This window comes from Pinus tabuliformis, chromosome 3_1 (genome assembly GCF_031772625.1).
Source record: "Pinus tabuliformis cultivar Carrire ecotype Pingquan chromosome 3_1, CPIR1, whole genome shotgun sequence".
NCBI lineage: Eukaryota > Viridiplantae > Streptophyta > Pinopsida > Pinales > Pinaceae > Pinus > Pinus tabuliformis.
The window spans coordinates 113006464-113021367 of record NC_142301.1 but is presented as its reverse complement, the minus strand read 5'-3'; the positions used below and the strand labels follow the sequence as shown (position 1 = coordinate 113021367).

The 14904-nt window shown below is 36.8% G+C and overlaps 1 protein-coding gene across 2 annotated transcripts in view; it reads left to right on the top strand.

Annotated features, from left to right (window-relative positions):
* Nucleotides 1-14125, top strand: part of LOC149186035 (succinate--CoA ligase [ADP-forming] subunit alpha-2, mitochondrial) — a 230683-nt gene extending 216558 nt beyond the window's left edge. Inside the window, exons 7-8 of one of the 2 annotated variants that reach the window (XM_089410865.1) lie at nt 13532-13699; nt 13828-14125. In XM_089410865.1, the coding sequence (XP_089266991.1) occupies nt 13532-13668 (137 nt within the window). In that variant the 3' untranslated portion in view covers nt 13669-13699; nt 13828-14125. Of the gene's footprint in view, nt 1-13531 lie in introns of both variants that reach the window. The other variant, XM_089410864.1, reaches the window with a different exon arrangement.
* Nucleotides 14126-14904: the final 779 nt, after the last annotated feature.

Below are 14904 nucleotides of genomic sequence, written 5' to 3'. Positions count from 1 at the left end.
ACCTCTATTAATGTGGATTTTTCATAAAGTTGCGATAGCGGGAGTCTTATGAAATTACGATTGCGATAAAGTGGTGGACCCAACGGGTTTATCAAAACAGTTTAATATAATATCGCATCTAGTGGGGGCAATCGACCATCGGCTATGTTATGGGCACAACTTGTAAAAGACCTCCAAAAGTTGCGATTGCGATTGAGGTAGTGACGTGGCATGTGGGACCTCCCTGTGGGTATAGCCTCTCTTATATGGTTTTTGTGAATAATCAAGTCTATGGATGTTATACTCTTCAATATGTTTTAATATACAAGTCGACCTCCTTCCAATAAACGTGTCTTTTGGTCATTGGTGAAACCCATATAAATATAAGTTAAGACGTATCATTTCTAACCATCGATTGTGTGCATCGATCATAGAACAGAACGCCAATTCACAACTCGTGAACATGAAGGAACAATAGAAAGAAAACTGAAGGTTGAGTGAGTGCAGAGGAAGCCGAAGGTCCAACGAAAGACGAAGGTAAAAGAATTCTGTTGACTGGGTTAATCATTGAAAGTTCAGACTTATAATGAATCCATAGAAGCATAGCCCGCGATTTGTTAAAGACACTGCATAAGACAAGGTTGTTTTATAATTGTACGCACAACCTGAAGCCGCGACAGTCACTCTTCTGAAGCAATTACTCCTGAAGCAATTATCGCGACAATTAGAACAGAGGGTTGAAACAGAGAGTTGTGTGTGTGCAGATCATTGAAGATACATTGACAATTGTGTAAAGACTATTGAAGACCATGGTGTGTTAGTCATCATGATGTGACTTGGAGATTCTGTTTGGGCAATATGAAGAGTTGTGAAGACTCCTTCATATGAAGAAAGATTGTCATTGATGTAGCAGTGAAGCTGTAGATTGACAGAATTCAGTGAAGAAGATTTTGGGAGCAGAGAATTACTATCAAACATATCTAGACAAAATATAGCAGTGGGTTGGAGCCCAAAGGGTTGGTGCCCTGAAGGTTGGAGCCTCGAACAAACAAGGTTGGTGCCTTGATAAGATAGGGTCGAGCCCTTGGGGTTGGTGCCTCAGAATTGGAAGGATTGGTGTCCTTGGAGTTGGTGCTCCTAAATCCAAGGTTGGTGCCTTGACAAGACAGGGTCGGTGCCCTAGAGGTTGGAGCCTCACAAAAGACCAAGTTGGTGCCTGGCAATGGGTTGGAGCCCTAGATATATTGTCCCTGATTTATTGTAAAAATTATATTAATAAAGGTATTTATTCCTATTGTTCATTTTGTGTTCTAAATATAATTGATTTAACTGGTAAAAGTAACAATTGAAAAGAAACACTGATTCACCCCCCTCTCAGTAATTCCAATAGTAAGTTTGCGGCATAACAACAGCTAGAGAACAGTGCATGAAATATCATTGTTTGGGCGAGAAATCAAGTCTACAAGGACTCCCAAGCCTAGCGAGGGAGCCTATCTCTCTAGCAAAGGAAAAGGACCCTAATTCTCTAGGGTTCCTACCATACATGGCAAAACAAGGGCTGTTGTTCAATCACATCAAGTTTGCATACCTATCTCAAGAAGAATCTCGTTGGATTAAGAGAAGGGTGTCTCCTTAAGTGAAAGGACATCTTGAAGAAAGGAAGAAGAATATCTCATCAAGAAGCTAACATAACCAAGGTTTATCTCTAGACAAAGCAACAAAGAAAAATGATGAAGCATTGGGGAGCAAAGTGTCAGAAGCAGGAAGTCTACGTGCCAGGGAACATAGTGCAAAAAAGAGGAAGGACTTGACTTGTGCTTGGAGGACATCCTAGTCAAGGGTCTAGGGTTTGGCATTAGTCAATAAGAAGCTTCATTAAGAGAAACTTACCAAAGGGTTTTCCTCTCTAAGAGAGAGGTTTTGGCCTTGGCAGAGAGCCAACATTGTGTTCTTGTCTTTTTGATTTGATAGCAATTTGATGAAACACACACTATAATAATAAGAAGAAGATCATGTTAAGATAATTGTAAAAGTGCATCACAAGTTGTTATCAAGCAGTGAAGAATCCTAACAAACACCAATGCCCTTCATTCTTCAACATTTGGATCCTAGGGTTTTGCTGCTTCAAACAGGTCATCTTGGTCCACGTGGAGCAAAAATCGTGGTGAACATCGTGTAAATATTTCAGAGCTTGGTTCACTATAGTCTCGAAGATATGATTCAAGGAAGTTAGGGTTTTTGTATGCACCAAAATTTTGTCTCAAATAGGTGTCGGGGAAAATCGACATAACTTTCGTTTCGGGTATCCAAACTGAGTTTCGTGAAAAGTGGCTGAGAGTGCACAAACTCTAGTTTCTTGGGTAGCATTTTCAGGGCCGAAGGCTAAAACAATGACACATGGCATTCCGTACAAGTTCGCTCTACCGAACCAGTCCATACGTAGGTTATTTTGGGAGATTTGGCCTAACTTTACCTTGAAGAATCCAATCTCAGTCTAATTGGTGGTGTTGGAAAGAGGACACAAAGGGCTACCACAGGAAGAAATTTCAGATCTTGGGAGGTTGAAATTACAAAGATACAATAGTTTCAAGTTCGAGCTCCTACAAGTCAGAAAAATATGTGTACTCTTTTAAAATTTTCATAACATTTGTTTGAAAAATAAGTTTGAAGTGATTCAAAGGACATATTGAAGATTAGTTATCATTATTTGGTTTTAAAATGCCCCAAAACAAAGAAAATGGATACACCCAGTAAGGCAATAGAAATCTCTACTATGACGCATGAAGAAGAGGAAGAAATGCAACATGATATAGCAAAATTACAAGACCAATTGCAACAAATTTCACTCTCGCAAAGAGTAACAAAAATTGAATTGGAAGCGATAATGAATGGTTTAAAATGGGACATGGACGGTTTATAATTAAAAATAAAAAGAGACATGGAAGGTTTGAAGGATGTTTCAAAAGTAGAAATGGAAGGTTTGACAAAGCTGGTACGAGATATGCTTTCTAATGGCGGCAAGGTATCCTGTGAAACTCATTATGGGAACAAAAGGATTGTGAATCATGATTGTAGAGAAAATCTATGTTGAAGACCAACCACATTCCAAAGATCGATATGAGGAAGTTTGATGACAAGGATATGGTAACTTGGATACTACAAATGGAGCAGTTCTTTGATCTACACGATGTGCAACACACACAAAATGTACACATTGCATCTTTATATTTAGAACCCAATCAAATTGTATGGTATCGATGGCTTTGTTCTCGTAAAGCACTAGTCACTTGGACAATTTTTATGGAGGTTTTGATTGCACATTATGAGGATAAAAAGAGCAATAATTTCTTTAGCCAATTGATAAATCTCAAACAAAAAGGTTCAATGGCAGAGCACATTCAAAACTTCCAAAGGTTGAATATCAAGGTCACTGATATTCCAGAGGAGCCTCTGATTGATGTCTTCATAGGGACTTTAAAGGATAACAACCAACATGAGGTTCGCCTTTGGGAACCTAATTCATTGGAAAACGCATTCAAGCTGACAAGAAAAGTTGAAAGAAAAATAATGGCAACACAGAGGTCTACCACTCACAACTATAAAGATGGAAGTGTTGATGCTCCTAGCCTCCCACAACCTATTAGGTTGATGCCACAACAATTGGAGGGAAAAAGAGCAAAAAGGCTTTGTTACAGTTGTGATAGCAAATACACTAAAGGTCATAAGTGTGTTGAAAAGAAATTATTTTACATAGATTGTGAAAAGGAGGAAGAAAATGAGAAATAAACATCAAAAGAAGAGGATATACACCAGGAACCAACCCAAGATAAAGAAGAAATGAATCCGACAATATCTTGTAATGCATTGGCGAGAATTACAACTCCTAAAACTCTCAAGATAGAAGGATACATCAAGAAGAAAAAGGTAATAGTGCTGATTGATTCGGGTAGTACCCATAATTTTATTCATTGCAAGGCAGTCAAAGAATTGAATAGCTTTCTATATTCAACACGAAAGTGTCAAGTGATGGTTGCAAATGCAGGAACTATAAATTGCTTAGGGAATTGCCATAATATCAAGCTAACCATGGGGGAATATATATTGAATAATCCAATGTTTTCCATTCTAATGGGTGGTGCTGATGTTGTATTAGGAGTCCAATGGTTACACTCTTTGGGGAAGATAGTTTTTAATTTTCAAGAATTTTTCTTGGGAAGGAAAGGAAATTGAATTAAGGGGTATCACAGGGAAACCAAGGAAGATAATTAGCTCTAATGGCATGACAAAGCTTTTGAAGAAAGGACAATAAGGCGTAATTGGACAATTATGCTCACTTGATGTTCAAACATTGAAATCACCCATTTCTCTAGATCTCCTAAGAGTCATGGACAATAATTCCAAGGTATTTAAGACTCCCAAAGGTTTCCCACCTATTCACAATCATGATCATGTTATTCACTTGATTCCAGGAAGTCTTCCTCCAAACATCGGACCTTACAAATATCCCTATGCCCAAAAGAGTGAAATTGAACATATGGTTACAGAAATGCTAGAGGCAGGCATAATTCGACCTAGCCAAAGTTCTTTCTCCTCTAGTAGTATTAGTGCACAAAAAAGATTTCCCATTCCCATTGTTGATGAATTGTTGGATGAATTACATGCAGCAATTTACCTCACCAATTTGGATCTTTATTTAAGATATTATCAAATTAGAATGAAGACAAAAAACATTCCAAACAAAACATTCAGAACTCATGAAGGTCATTATGAATTTTTGGTCATGCCTTTTGGCTTTAATAGTGCACCTTCCACATTTCAAAGTTTGATGAATTCCACTTTTAAACCCTTTCTTTGAAAATTTGTGTTAGTATTTTTTGATGATATACTAATCTAGAACAAGTCTCAGAAAGATCATGTTCAACATGTTGACAGGGTGCTTAAAGTATTGGAGGAGAAACAATTGTATGTAAAACCCTCCAAATATTTCTTTGGGGTACAAGAGGTGGAATATGTTGGGAAATCCAAGGAGTTGGCAGTTAAATGATTTCCCTTATTAATGACAATATCTTGTGATGTTTTCGTTATTATTATTAGTTCTTTCAATTTATTGTTTCTTATCATCAAGACTAATGCCAAGCAACAAATAAAAGTGTACACAAGATGTAGGCATGCTGCCAGGGTAAAACCCCACTCTTTGGGGAAAACCCAGTCAAAATTCTTCCTTCAGTAGATTCAAGTTGAGACAACCAAGACTCTTACAATCAAGACATCTCCATCAAGTCATCCTTGTAATTGTGAGAGCACTGAGTCCTTATCATTGTGATAGCAATGAAATCATCTCACTATAAGACCTTGTCACTTTGGCAACATCGAAACCTTCTTCACTGCATCTAGACCTTGTCATTGTAGCAACACCAGAACCATCTAGTAATAGCACCGACTGTGGTTACCGAGACGAAACATCCTTTGATAATTTGAACTGCTCATTGTGATGTCACCGAAACTGTCAAAAGAACAAGCCTTCTCACTATTGTCACATCAAATCCTTCTCATTGTATTTGCACCGAAATCCGCACTACGATACTGTGATATCCAAACTGCAATTTTAGAGATAATCTGAACCTTTGTCCATAATAAAAGAGCCGACATTACTTCATCAACAACTTTGTCTACATTTATGATGAGGTCGACTTGAGTTCAGTTAGATGTAGCCGACTTGATGATGATCTTATTGAAGCCAATAGAAGGAGACTTGATGGACGAGTCTTTGACCAATAAACAAATTGACTTTGACCCATATAAATAATCCTAAACTACAATGGAGGCTTGACCTATAACAATTGACCCAAACATGAAACCCATGCTTTAATAAGTCAATTAAATCAATAATAAAAATTCTTTTTGCTTTCTTTTGACAAGTACATTACAAGATGACTCAAATACAATTATGAAGACCGAACCTAGCTACATTTTCCAACACTCCCTCTTAACTAGGGAGGTATTCATATTTACATATAACGAAAGAGGTACATGGAAGATCTCAAACCACATCATCTATGAAGAAGTTTAGGCACCACAATGCCATGGACTAGATTCCTGACTAGGGAAATCTATCCATTGGTCTCTCAACAATTTAGGCACCACAATGCCATGGACTAGATTCCTGACCAGGGCAATCTATCCGGGTGGGACTAAGATGGACTCAAGCTTTTAGCCTCTCTAGGTACCATCAGGCTTACTTACTAACCATCAACCCAAGGATCTAGGTGTGTGTCATAGCTCAATGACCAACACCACCCTTTTAACTTTGGGACCTAGACATCAACACAAAATGCCGACCATATGTCCTCCTAGGCAATGCTTCACTCACAAAGCCTCAACACTCCTTGATCCAGCAGGTCAAAGACAACAAATCTCTCCCGATCAAACTGATTGGTAACCAACATGCTATCAAAACCTTAGAGAGATTTACCTGTACAATCACAACCCTAATCAATAATATACTTTCACATGTACATAATCAAATACAAGCCTTCGGGGTCTAGAAAACTTTGATGTTGCTTCTAAACTTTTCATAGTAGGACTATCAGCCGAATCTTTGACAGAAGATTCCTCAGTTATATTTTCCTTTCCTACTTCATATGCAACAACATATTCTTCAATTGGATCCTGCTGTCCTTCTTTTAGCAACACCTCAAAATGCATTCTCCGATTTCCTTCTCTCACTCATGGCCTTTACTAAAACTTACGGCTATTAGTCCTAGGTCTAGTGCATGACACATGAAGTAGAGAGTTATATCTGTCACTCCCTCTTAAACAGAGAGGATCTAATTATTCCTATACAAGGAATATTCCCAACCCTCCTCTTATCCTAGGGAGATTTCATCCAGACTTCCTCTTAACTTAGGGAGTTCTACTTCTTCTTTGCGACATCAGAAAATCTTTCATGGCTTCCATCCTTATCAGTGTCATTCATATATCATGCTTATCACATCAACTTTACTTATGATCATCTTCACCAACTTGAAGATGCTGTACTTGCACAACTTAGATATCAAGTAGAACCAAAATTTATAAACACATGAAGTTAGCCATATCAAAATCTTATAACCAGGGAAGTTTTTAGACTTTACAAAGATAATCAACAAGAGACTATACTTCAATACTTCAACTTCTTGCCCAAGTTTAGTTACAAACACTAAATCACATCAACAACTCAAAATATTAAACTCATTTCAATTTTCTTTTAACGAGATGACAAGTTCTTTCATATAGCAAACCCTAGAAATACTTCAAACAAGTAATGTGTCTAACAATTATCAGAATTCATATGTTAGACTCCTCACTAGGATTTCATACATATCCTAGATTTCATACATGAGCTTCAACAATCAAAACCAATCACAACTTAATCAACATCATGACTAACATCTACTAGGGTTTGATGTAAACCCTAGGTTTCCATCTACAAACTCTCAACAATCACTATATAGATTCATAATTCCAGACTATTATACATAGTAGAGAATTTAACTACTACTAAGTTTTAGCTGCTAAACCCTAGATTTTCCAAACAACAACATCATAGACCATCAAACTTTGACTAGGGCTTGTTTCCAAACCCTAGGACTAATGACCATTAATAATTAGGTCAACACACATGCATATCTAGGACTTCATCATCAAGCATAAGCACATAATATGTCAGGCAACATTAATACAATAGACATATACCGACCTAGACCAGGCTAGGGTTTCATTCCTAGGACTCTAAATATATAACAAGGGTTTTTCTTATAGCAACCCAACCAAACCCTAAGGATCTAGGGTTTCATGACATAGCAAATAAAACCCTAATATAACAAAAACTTCAAAGGTTTGGGATTTCAATCAACATCATTTCAACCCTAACAAGTTAGGGTTTTCATGATCATATCGCAACCCCAAACATGACATCATTAACAAAACTTCAAATAGCTTTTCTCAATAACCCTAAGCAGTTTTAGGGTTTCAGACATTAACATTAGCATACCCTTAGGTTAGGTTTTTCCAGAGAACCTCTCTAGGGTTCTATGAAGTCAATTAAGAATATAAGGGGGGGGGGTAGATTTATCAAGTGATGAATCACCCAAAACAAGAATCATTATGATTCAATATGGCTGGACATAAGAATGTTAGTAATAGATTATCGAATTAATAAATATGTATTATAAAGAAAATCAATGTTTTGTAGTTTAACGCATACCTTTTTTCCTTGACAAACCTTGTCTTGGGAGGCCGCCTTCCATACACCTTGAGAATATAGCAGATGTTTCCCTAATAGACCTTGGAAGGATTCCTTGAAGTGTCTTCTTTGTACTAAGCCATCATCTTTTATACCTGTAGTACATACTTACAAACACATGTGATACCAAGGACGTAATTCATTTTTTTTTAAAGTTAGATCTTTTACATAATCATGGAGGATGGAATTCTATGATAAGTTGTTCATCTTCTCAATCATTAGTAGGACCTTTTACTTGACATCCTAGATCATTTGTAAACTCTAGAGAACATGTATTAAGGTTCTAATATGAGGTTTTTCGTATGATATCTAGGGAGTACTATCTTTATTCAACCATTTCTAGATAATAGAAATTAAAACACATACGTACCTTGTGAATTACATACCTTTGCCACTGATTTTAAGTGCATCTTAGTACTTGATTTTCCTTGTGTTGGTACCTTGTGCTTCAAACTTATCTAATCAGATCCTCAAGACTATAGGACTGACTTCGGATGAGATGACACAACTTCATGCTTTGGTTCTATTTGATAACTTATGTCAAAGTTTTTATATTCTTGTAGTGTCATCCGTGTCTTCGCCATTATAGAGGTAGTAACCTAGTCCTTGTTGTAGATATAGCCCAAGCAATGATTATCCATACACAAAACTTCAGTTCATGGTTCGATTTTTTTCACTGTAATAAACCAAAATTTTTGTCTCTTGTTTTTATTGTCATTCCACACTTGTATGTCGAGAATATTTTTGCAATTGATAGTGAAGTTACTCCTTTGTTGTATTGTGCATTCATTGAAATTCTACAATCTCGTTCTCTCGAATGATCGGATTGTTTTATTGAGACATCTGAACCTCCTCCTTTTCGGTGTCTTTAATATGCTCATTGTAGTTTAGGTTCATTATCCCAAAATTGCCCTTCTTTAAACTGCCTTTGACAATGACCATAGCTTTGAAACCATGTTGGGAAATCCAAGGAGTTGGTAGTAAAATGATTTCCCTTATTAATGACATTATCTTGTGATGTTTTCGTTATTATTATTAGTTCTTTCAATTTATCGTTTCTTCTCATCAAGACTAATGCCAAGCAACAAATAAAAGTGTACACAAGATGTAGGCACACTGCCAGGGAAAAACCCCACTCTTTGGGGAAAACTCTGTCAAAATTCTTCCTTCAATAGATTCAAGATGAGATGACCAAGACCCTTACATTCAAGACATCCTCCATCAAGTCACCCTTGTAATTGCGAGAGCACCGAGTCCTTATCATTGTGATAGAAACGAAATCGTCTCACTGTAAGACCTTGTCACTTTGGTAGCATTGAAACCTTCTTCACTGCATCTAGACCTTGTCATTATAGCAACATTGAAACCATTTGGTAATAACACTGAACTGTGGTTACCAAGATCATCCCTGTGCCTAATCCGAGCTCTATTGTGACATCGAAACATCCTCTCTGTAATCTGAATTGCTCACTGTGATGTCACTGAAACTGTCAAAAGAACAAGCCTTCTCATTGTTGTCACATCGAATCCTTCTCATTGTATTTGCACCGAAATCCGCACTACCATACTGTGATATCCGAACTGCAATTTTAGAGATAATCCGAACCTTTCTTCTGAGATATATGTGAGCTTCTTTCTGGGTTGTGGAGCAAGGTATAGGCTAGTATATATAGTAGTTTGTCCATAATAAAAGAGCCGACATTACTTCATGAACAACTGTGTCTACATTTATGATGAGGCCGACTTGAGTTCAATTAGATGTAGCCGACTTGATGATGATCTTATTGAAGCCAATAGAAGGAGACTTGATGGAGGAGTCTTTGACCAATAAACAAATTGACTTTGACCCATATAAATAATCCTAAAGCCTACAATGGAGGCTTGACCTATAACAATTGACCCAAGCATGAAACCCATGCTTTAATAAGTCAATTAAATCAATAATAAAAATTCTCTTTGCTTTCATTTGACAAGTACGTTACAAGATGACTCAAATACAATTATGAAGACGAAAACCTAGTTACATTTTCCAATAGAATATTTGGGTTATATTGTACCTCATGAGGGTGTTAAGGTAGACCCTAACAAAATTAAAACCATTAAGGAATGAGAAATCCTCTCAACCCTAAAGCATATTCGAGGGTTTTTCGGGTTGGCAGGATATTATTGCAAGTTTGTTTCGAATTATAGGAAAATAGCAACACCTCTAACAACATTATTGAAGAAAGATGCTTTTTTTTGGACTCTAGAAGCAACTATGGCCTTTGAACATCTTAAAGAGACAATGTGCCAAGCTCTAGTCTTAGCTACACCAGACTTCACAAAAACCTTTAGACCCATTGCTTTTGAAAGTTTCTCCAATCAAAGGAAAGTATTTACACAAACGTATTTATGAAAATGAAATGTTGGCTACTACATGCCTTGAAGCAATGGCGCCCTTACCTAATGGGAAGGCACTTCAAGGTAAAAACAGAGCATGATAGTCTTAAATGCTTTTTGGAACAAAGATCATCTTCAGAAGAGCAACAAAAATGGGTCATAAAGATGTTGGGTTATGACTTTGAAATCATCTACAAAAAAGAGAAGCAAAATGTTGTTGTAGATGCACTCTCAAGAAGGGATGAGGATGTGGAGGTATTGCTCTATGCCATTTCTATTGTCCAACGTGATTGGATAATTGAAGCAAGGAATGAATGGAAGAACGATGAAGAGGTGTGGACACTCATTCAAAATTTGCAGAGAGATCCCCGTACATTTGATACATTTATTTGGAAAAATGATTCATTATGGTACAATGATCACTTATATCTATGTAAGAACTCCCGAATCAAACAAACGATTCTTTTGGAATTGCACACCTCTCCTTTAGGAGGGCACTCAGGATTTTTAAAAACTTACCACAGCGTCAAGAAGAATTTGTTTTGGGATGACCTTAGATCTGATATTCAAAATTTCATGGCAGAATGTTTGGTTTGGCAACAAAATAAAGTTGAGACAATTAAAACCCCAGGTATGTTACAACCTTTAGCCATTCCAAGTCAATGTTGGGAGGTCTCAATGGATTTTATCACAGGTTTACCCATATTTGAAGGAAAGAGTGTCATCATGGTGGTAGTTGATAGACTTACCAAGTATGCACACTTTTGTGCATTATCTTATCCTTTCAAAGCCAATATAGTCGCAACTGCATTTATGGAAACAATTCAAAAACTACATGGAGACTCAAAGATTATTGTAAGTGACATAGATCCCATTTTCATTGAAATTTTTGGACATAATTATTTTCTTGTCTTGGTACTCAGTTAGCTCATAGTTCATCTTATCATCCTCTGTTTGACTCGCAAACTGAGATAGTGAATAAATGTTTCGAAGAATATCTTCGTTACTTTGTATCTGATAAACAAACACAAAGGGTCAAGTGGTTACCCTTGACAGAATGGTGGTATAACACTTCCTTCCATACCGCAGCAAAAAAGACCCCATTTATGGCACTTTATGGATATCATCAACTGTCTATTGCATCATATTGAGGAAAAAATTACAAGGTTGAAGCAGTGGAAGATCACATCGAGCATTAACAACAAGTTCTCCAACTCTTAAAGGATACCCTGACTCTGGCATAGAATCAAATGAAACAACAGACATATCAACATCCAAGTGAAAGAAGTTTTGACATAGGCGATTGGGTATTTTTACGGCTACAACCATACAAACAAATGTCCCTCAAGCAAGCTAAGAAGGATAATGAATTATCACCCAAGTACGATGGTCCTTACAAGGTGTTGCAAAAGATTGGTACTATGACATACAAATTGGCACTGTTTGCATCTTCCCGAGTACACCCAATTTTCCATGTTTCATGCTTAAAGAAGGTTTTAGGTGACAAGCTTCCAGTTCAAACAATATTTGCTAGAACTTGACGAGGAAGGAAAAATCATATTGGAGCCTGAAGCAATCATGGAAACAAGAACCAAGAAGCTACAAAATCGATTAATTTCAGAGTATCTCATTAAGTGGAAGAACTGACTCGCTGAAGATTCCACATGGGAGGATGAGTATTTTATATAGAAGCATCCAAAACTACTCAATCATTGAGGACAACACTTTTTTGAAGGAGAGAGGCATGTTAGGTCCCTATAATACTAGTGTAGTCCCCATATTGTTATTGTTGTGGTCCATAGAAGCCCACAATTGTTATGGTTGTGTACCAACATGGTTTTGTCATTTTATCATTCAAGAATTGTTCATTTATTTGATGTAAAATGAGGTTGCCCCCTCGAAGAGACTTATTTTCAAGTTGTCGATCTTTCTCTTCTTTTGTTTTGTGATCTGGTTACATAACAATTTGTGAGGCATCATGTTCGTTCTCTAATGGTTTCCACTGCACATATAATCCTACCCTGCACTGATCACAAATTGGTTGCCTGTTGGATTAGTTTTTTATAATTGCTTTCAACTAAAATTTTGGTTTAGTAATTTATATTTTTAAAAGTTAGTTCCACATCACTGCTTTTCTGAAAAAAAATGTTCAGGAAACAATAGAGACTGACGATAATTGTCCTGCAAGGGATTGGAGGTTTTACTCCAATTATCATTGGGTGGATACGTTCATGAGGCTTTGCTTAAACGAGAGACTAATGGCAGTTTTTAGGTTTTTCCATGTAGCTTAATGTTCATTATGGTAATGAGGCATGGTTTTTTGTGGCCCAGTAGGTGTAAAAAGTTTGTTGAATCTTGTAAATCAAATACCAGGCACCCAATTTGAGAATAGGCAGGAACCATATGCTAAATAAATCTAGTATGCTATATTTTGAGCCCCGATTGATCGACACACAGGTCTATTTATCCAAACCATTGTAGTATCCATATAAATAATATATAGCACAAGGGGTTAGCTCAATTGGTTGTTGTCAATGTTTTGGCATTTGGCTAGTCCTGTGCCAGCAGGTGCTCGGGTTTAGTAGGGATGCTCACAAATGTGGTAAAGCATTCTATGGGTTTTCCCATGAAGTTTTGCTTGGAAAATAAATATGCTATAAGTACTATACAACTGATGAGTTTGTACAGGGAATCAATTATTTTTTTGTTGCATAGTTTTTACATGAAGGTGCTCATATTTCACTCTGCTCTGATTTAGGTGATGATTTCCTCTGAAATAAGGTGTTACTTTTCTGCTGTTAAATTTAGTACCTGTCCAATTGTATTTACTTTTTAATCAACACTTTTTTAAACTTTGACAATCTCTACTGGTTTTTGTTTGAATTACAGCAATTATATCTGGAGGAAAAGGTACAGCCCAAGACAAAATTCAGATCTTACGAGAAGCAGGAGTCACAGTTGTTGAATCTCCAGCAAAAATTGGCACAAGTATTTTAGAAGTGTTCAAGCAGCGCGGTTTAGTTTGATAATAGACAGGCTCCATAACAGTCCATTTTGGTAGTCAACTCCATTCAAAATTTGAATTGATGATTGTGATTTTGACATCTCTTCTCTTCAAAGAACTTACCATTTACTGTTGGAATTGCTTCTGTTAATAATTAAGGCTGATTATTTTAATGCTTCAGTGAGAGATCGATCAAGCAATAAGAGAACAAACTTGGAGAGCAATAACTTTGGTTCTTTATATTATTGGAAAATTTACCTGGGTGACTTTACCACCCAGAAGTATGTGTCTGGTGCAAAGAATATTCTCATTACCATTGCGTCCCTAAAAGAGATGGGAAGATTATTTCTGCACTATTTTGCATCCATTACATTGTTCAGTACGGTGAGAGGTGGTCATTTTTCTACTTGGCTGGCCTTTTATCCATTGGAATATTTAAAAGTAGAGTATTTTATTGGAAATCATTTGTTTTCACTTCCTGTTAAGTTTCAAAAATATATTTGAATATTGGTTTGCGTTTTAAACCTTTTATTGATTGAGTTTTTGAAGTTTCTTACTTTGGCTCAAGGCTGGGGCCATCGAGGCTCTAGGAGGGGTCCATCAAGGCTTCAACCCGTCGGGCAAGACCACTGAAAATGAATAAGGAACTTGCCCGACGGGTTGAAGCCTTGATGGCCCCTCCTTGAGTCTTGAGCCTTGATGGCCCCCAAGCCTTGAGCCAAAGTAAGAAACTTCAAAAAGTCGACAATGGCCCAAAGCAATGGGGCCCTCCTTGATTCTTTATTTATGATGCAAATGAGCAAGAAGATCAAGGATATTTAATACTAAAAAGTATTCGCTCATTATGCCCGGACCAGCAAAGTGCTCTCGATCCAATCCTTAATTGGTGGACCAAGAACTTGAGGCTGGACAAAATATAATGAATGGCTCAGATCCCAACCATATGTATAGAAGTTGACAAATAATATAGAATATAAAACTAACATGCTGGCTGGCCTACAGTACCACATAATTATAATTATAATTTATTTATTTATAACAAAATGCATCCTTTGACTATTGAGATAACACAATGTGAAGCCCACCAATTTCTTCTCACAAAGATGATATGACCTCTATGTAAGTCCATCGATTGTAACTCATTAAAGAGAAGCTCGGAGTCTTAAAATTGATTAACAATATCCTGTGCAAAATTTTATTGATAACCATTATATCATATAATTTGACATTCAAATCCATATAATGAGTTGAATGTACT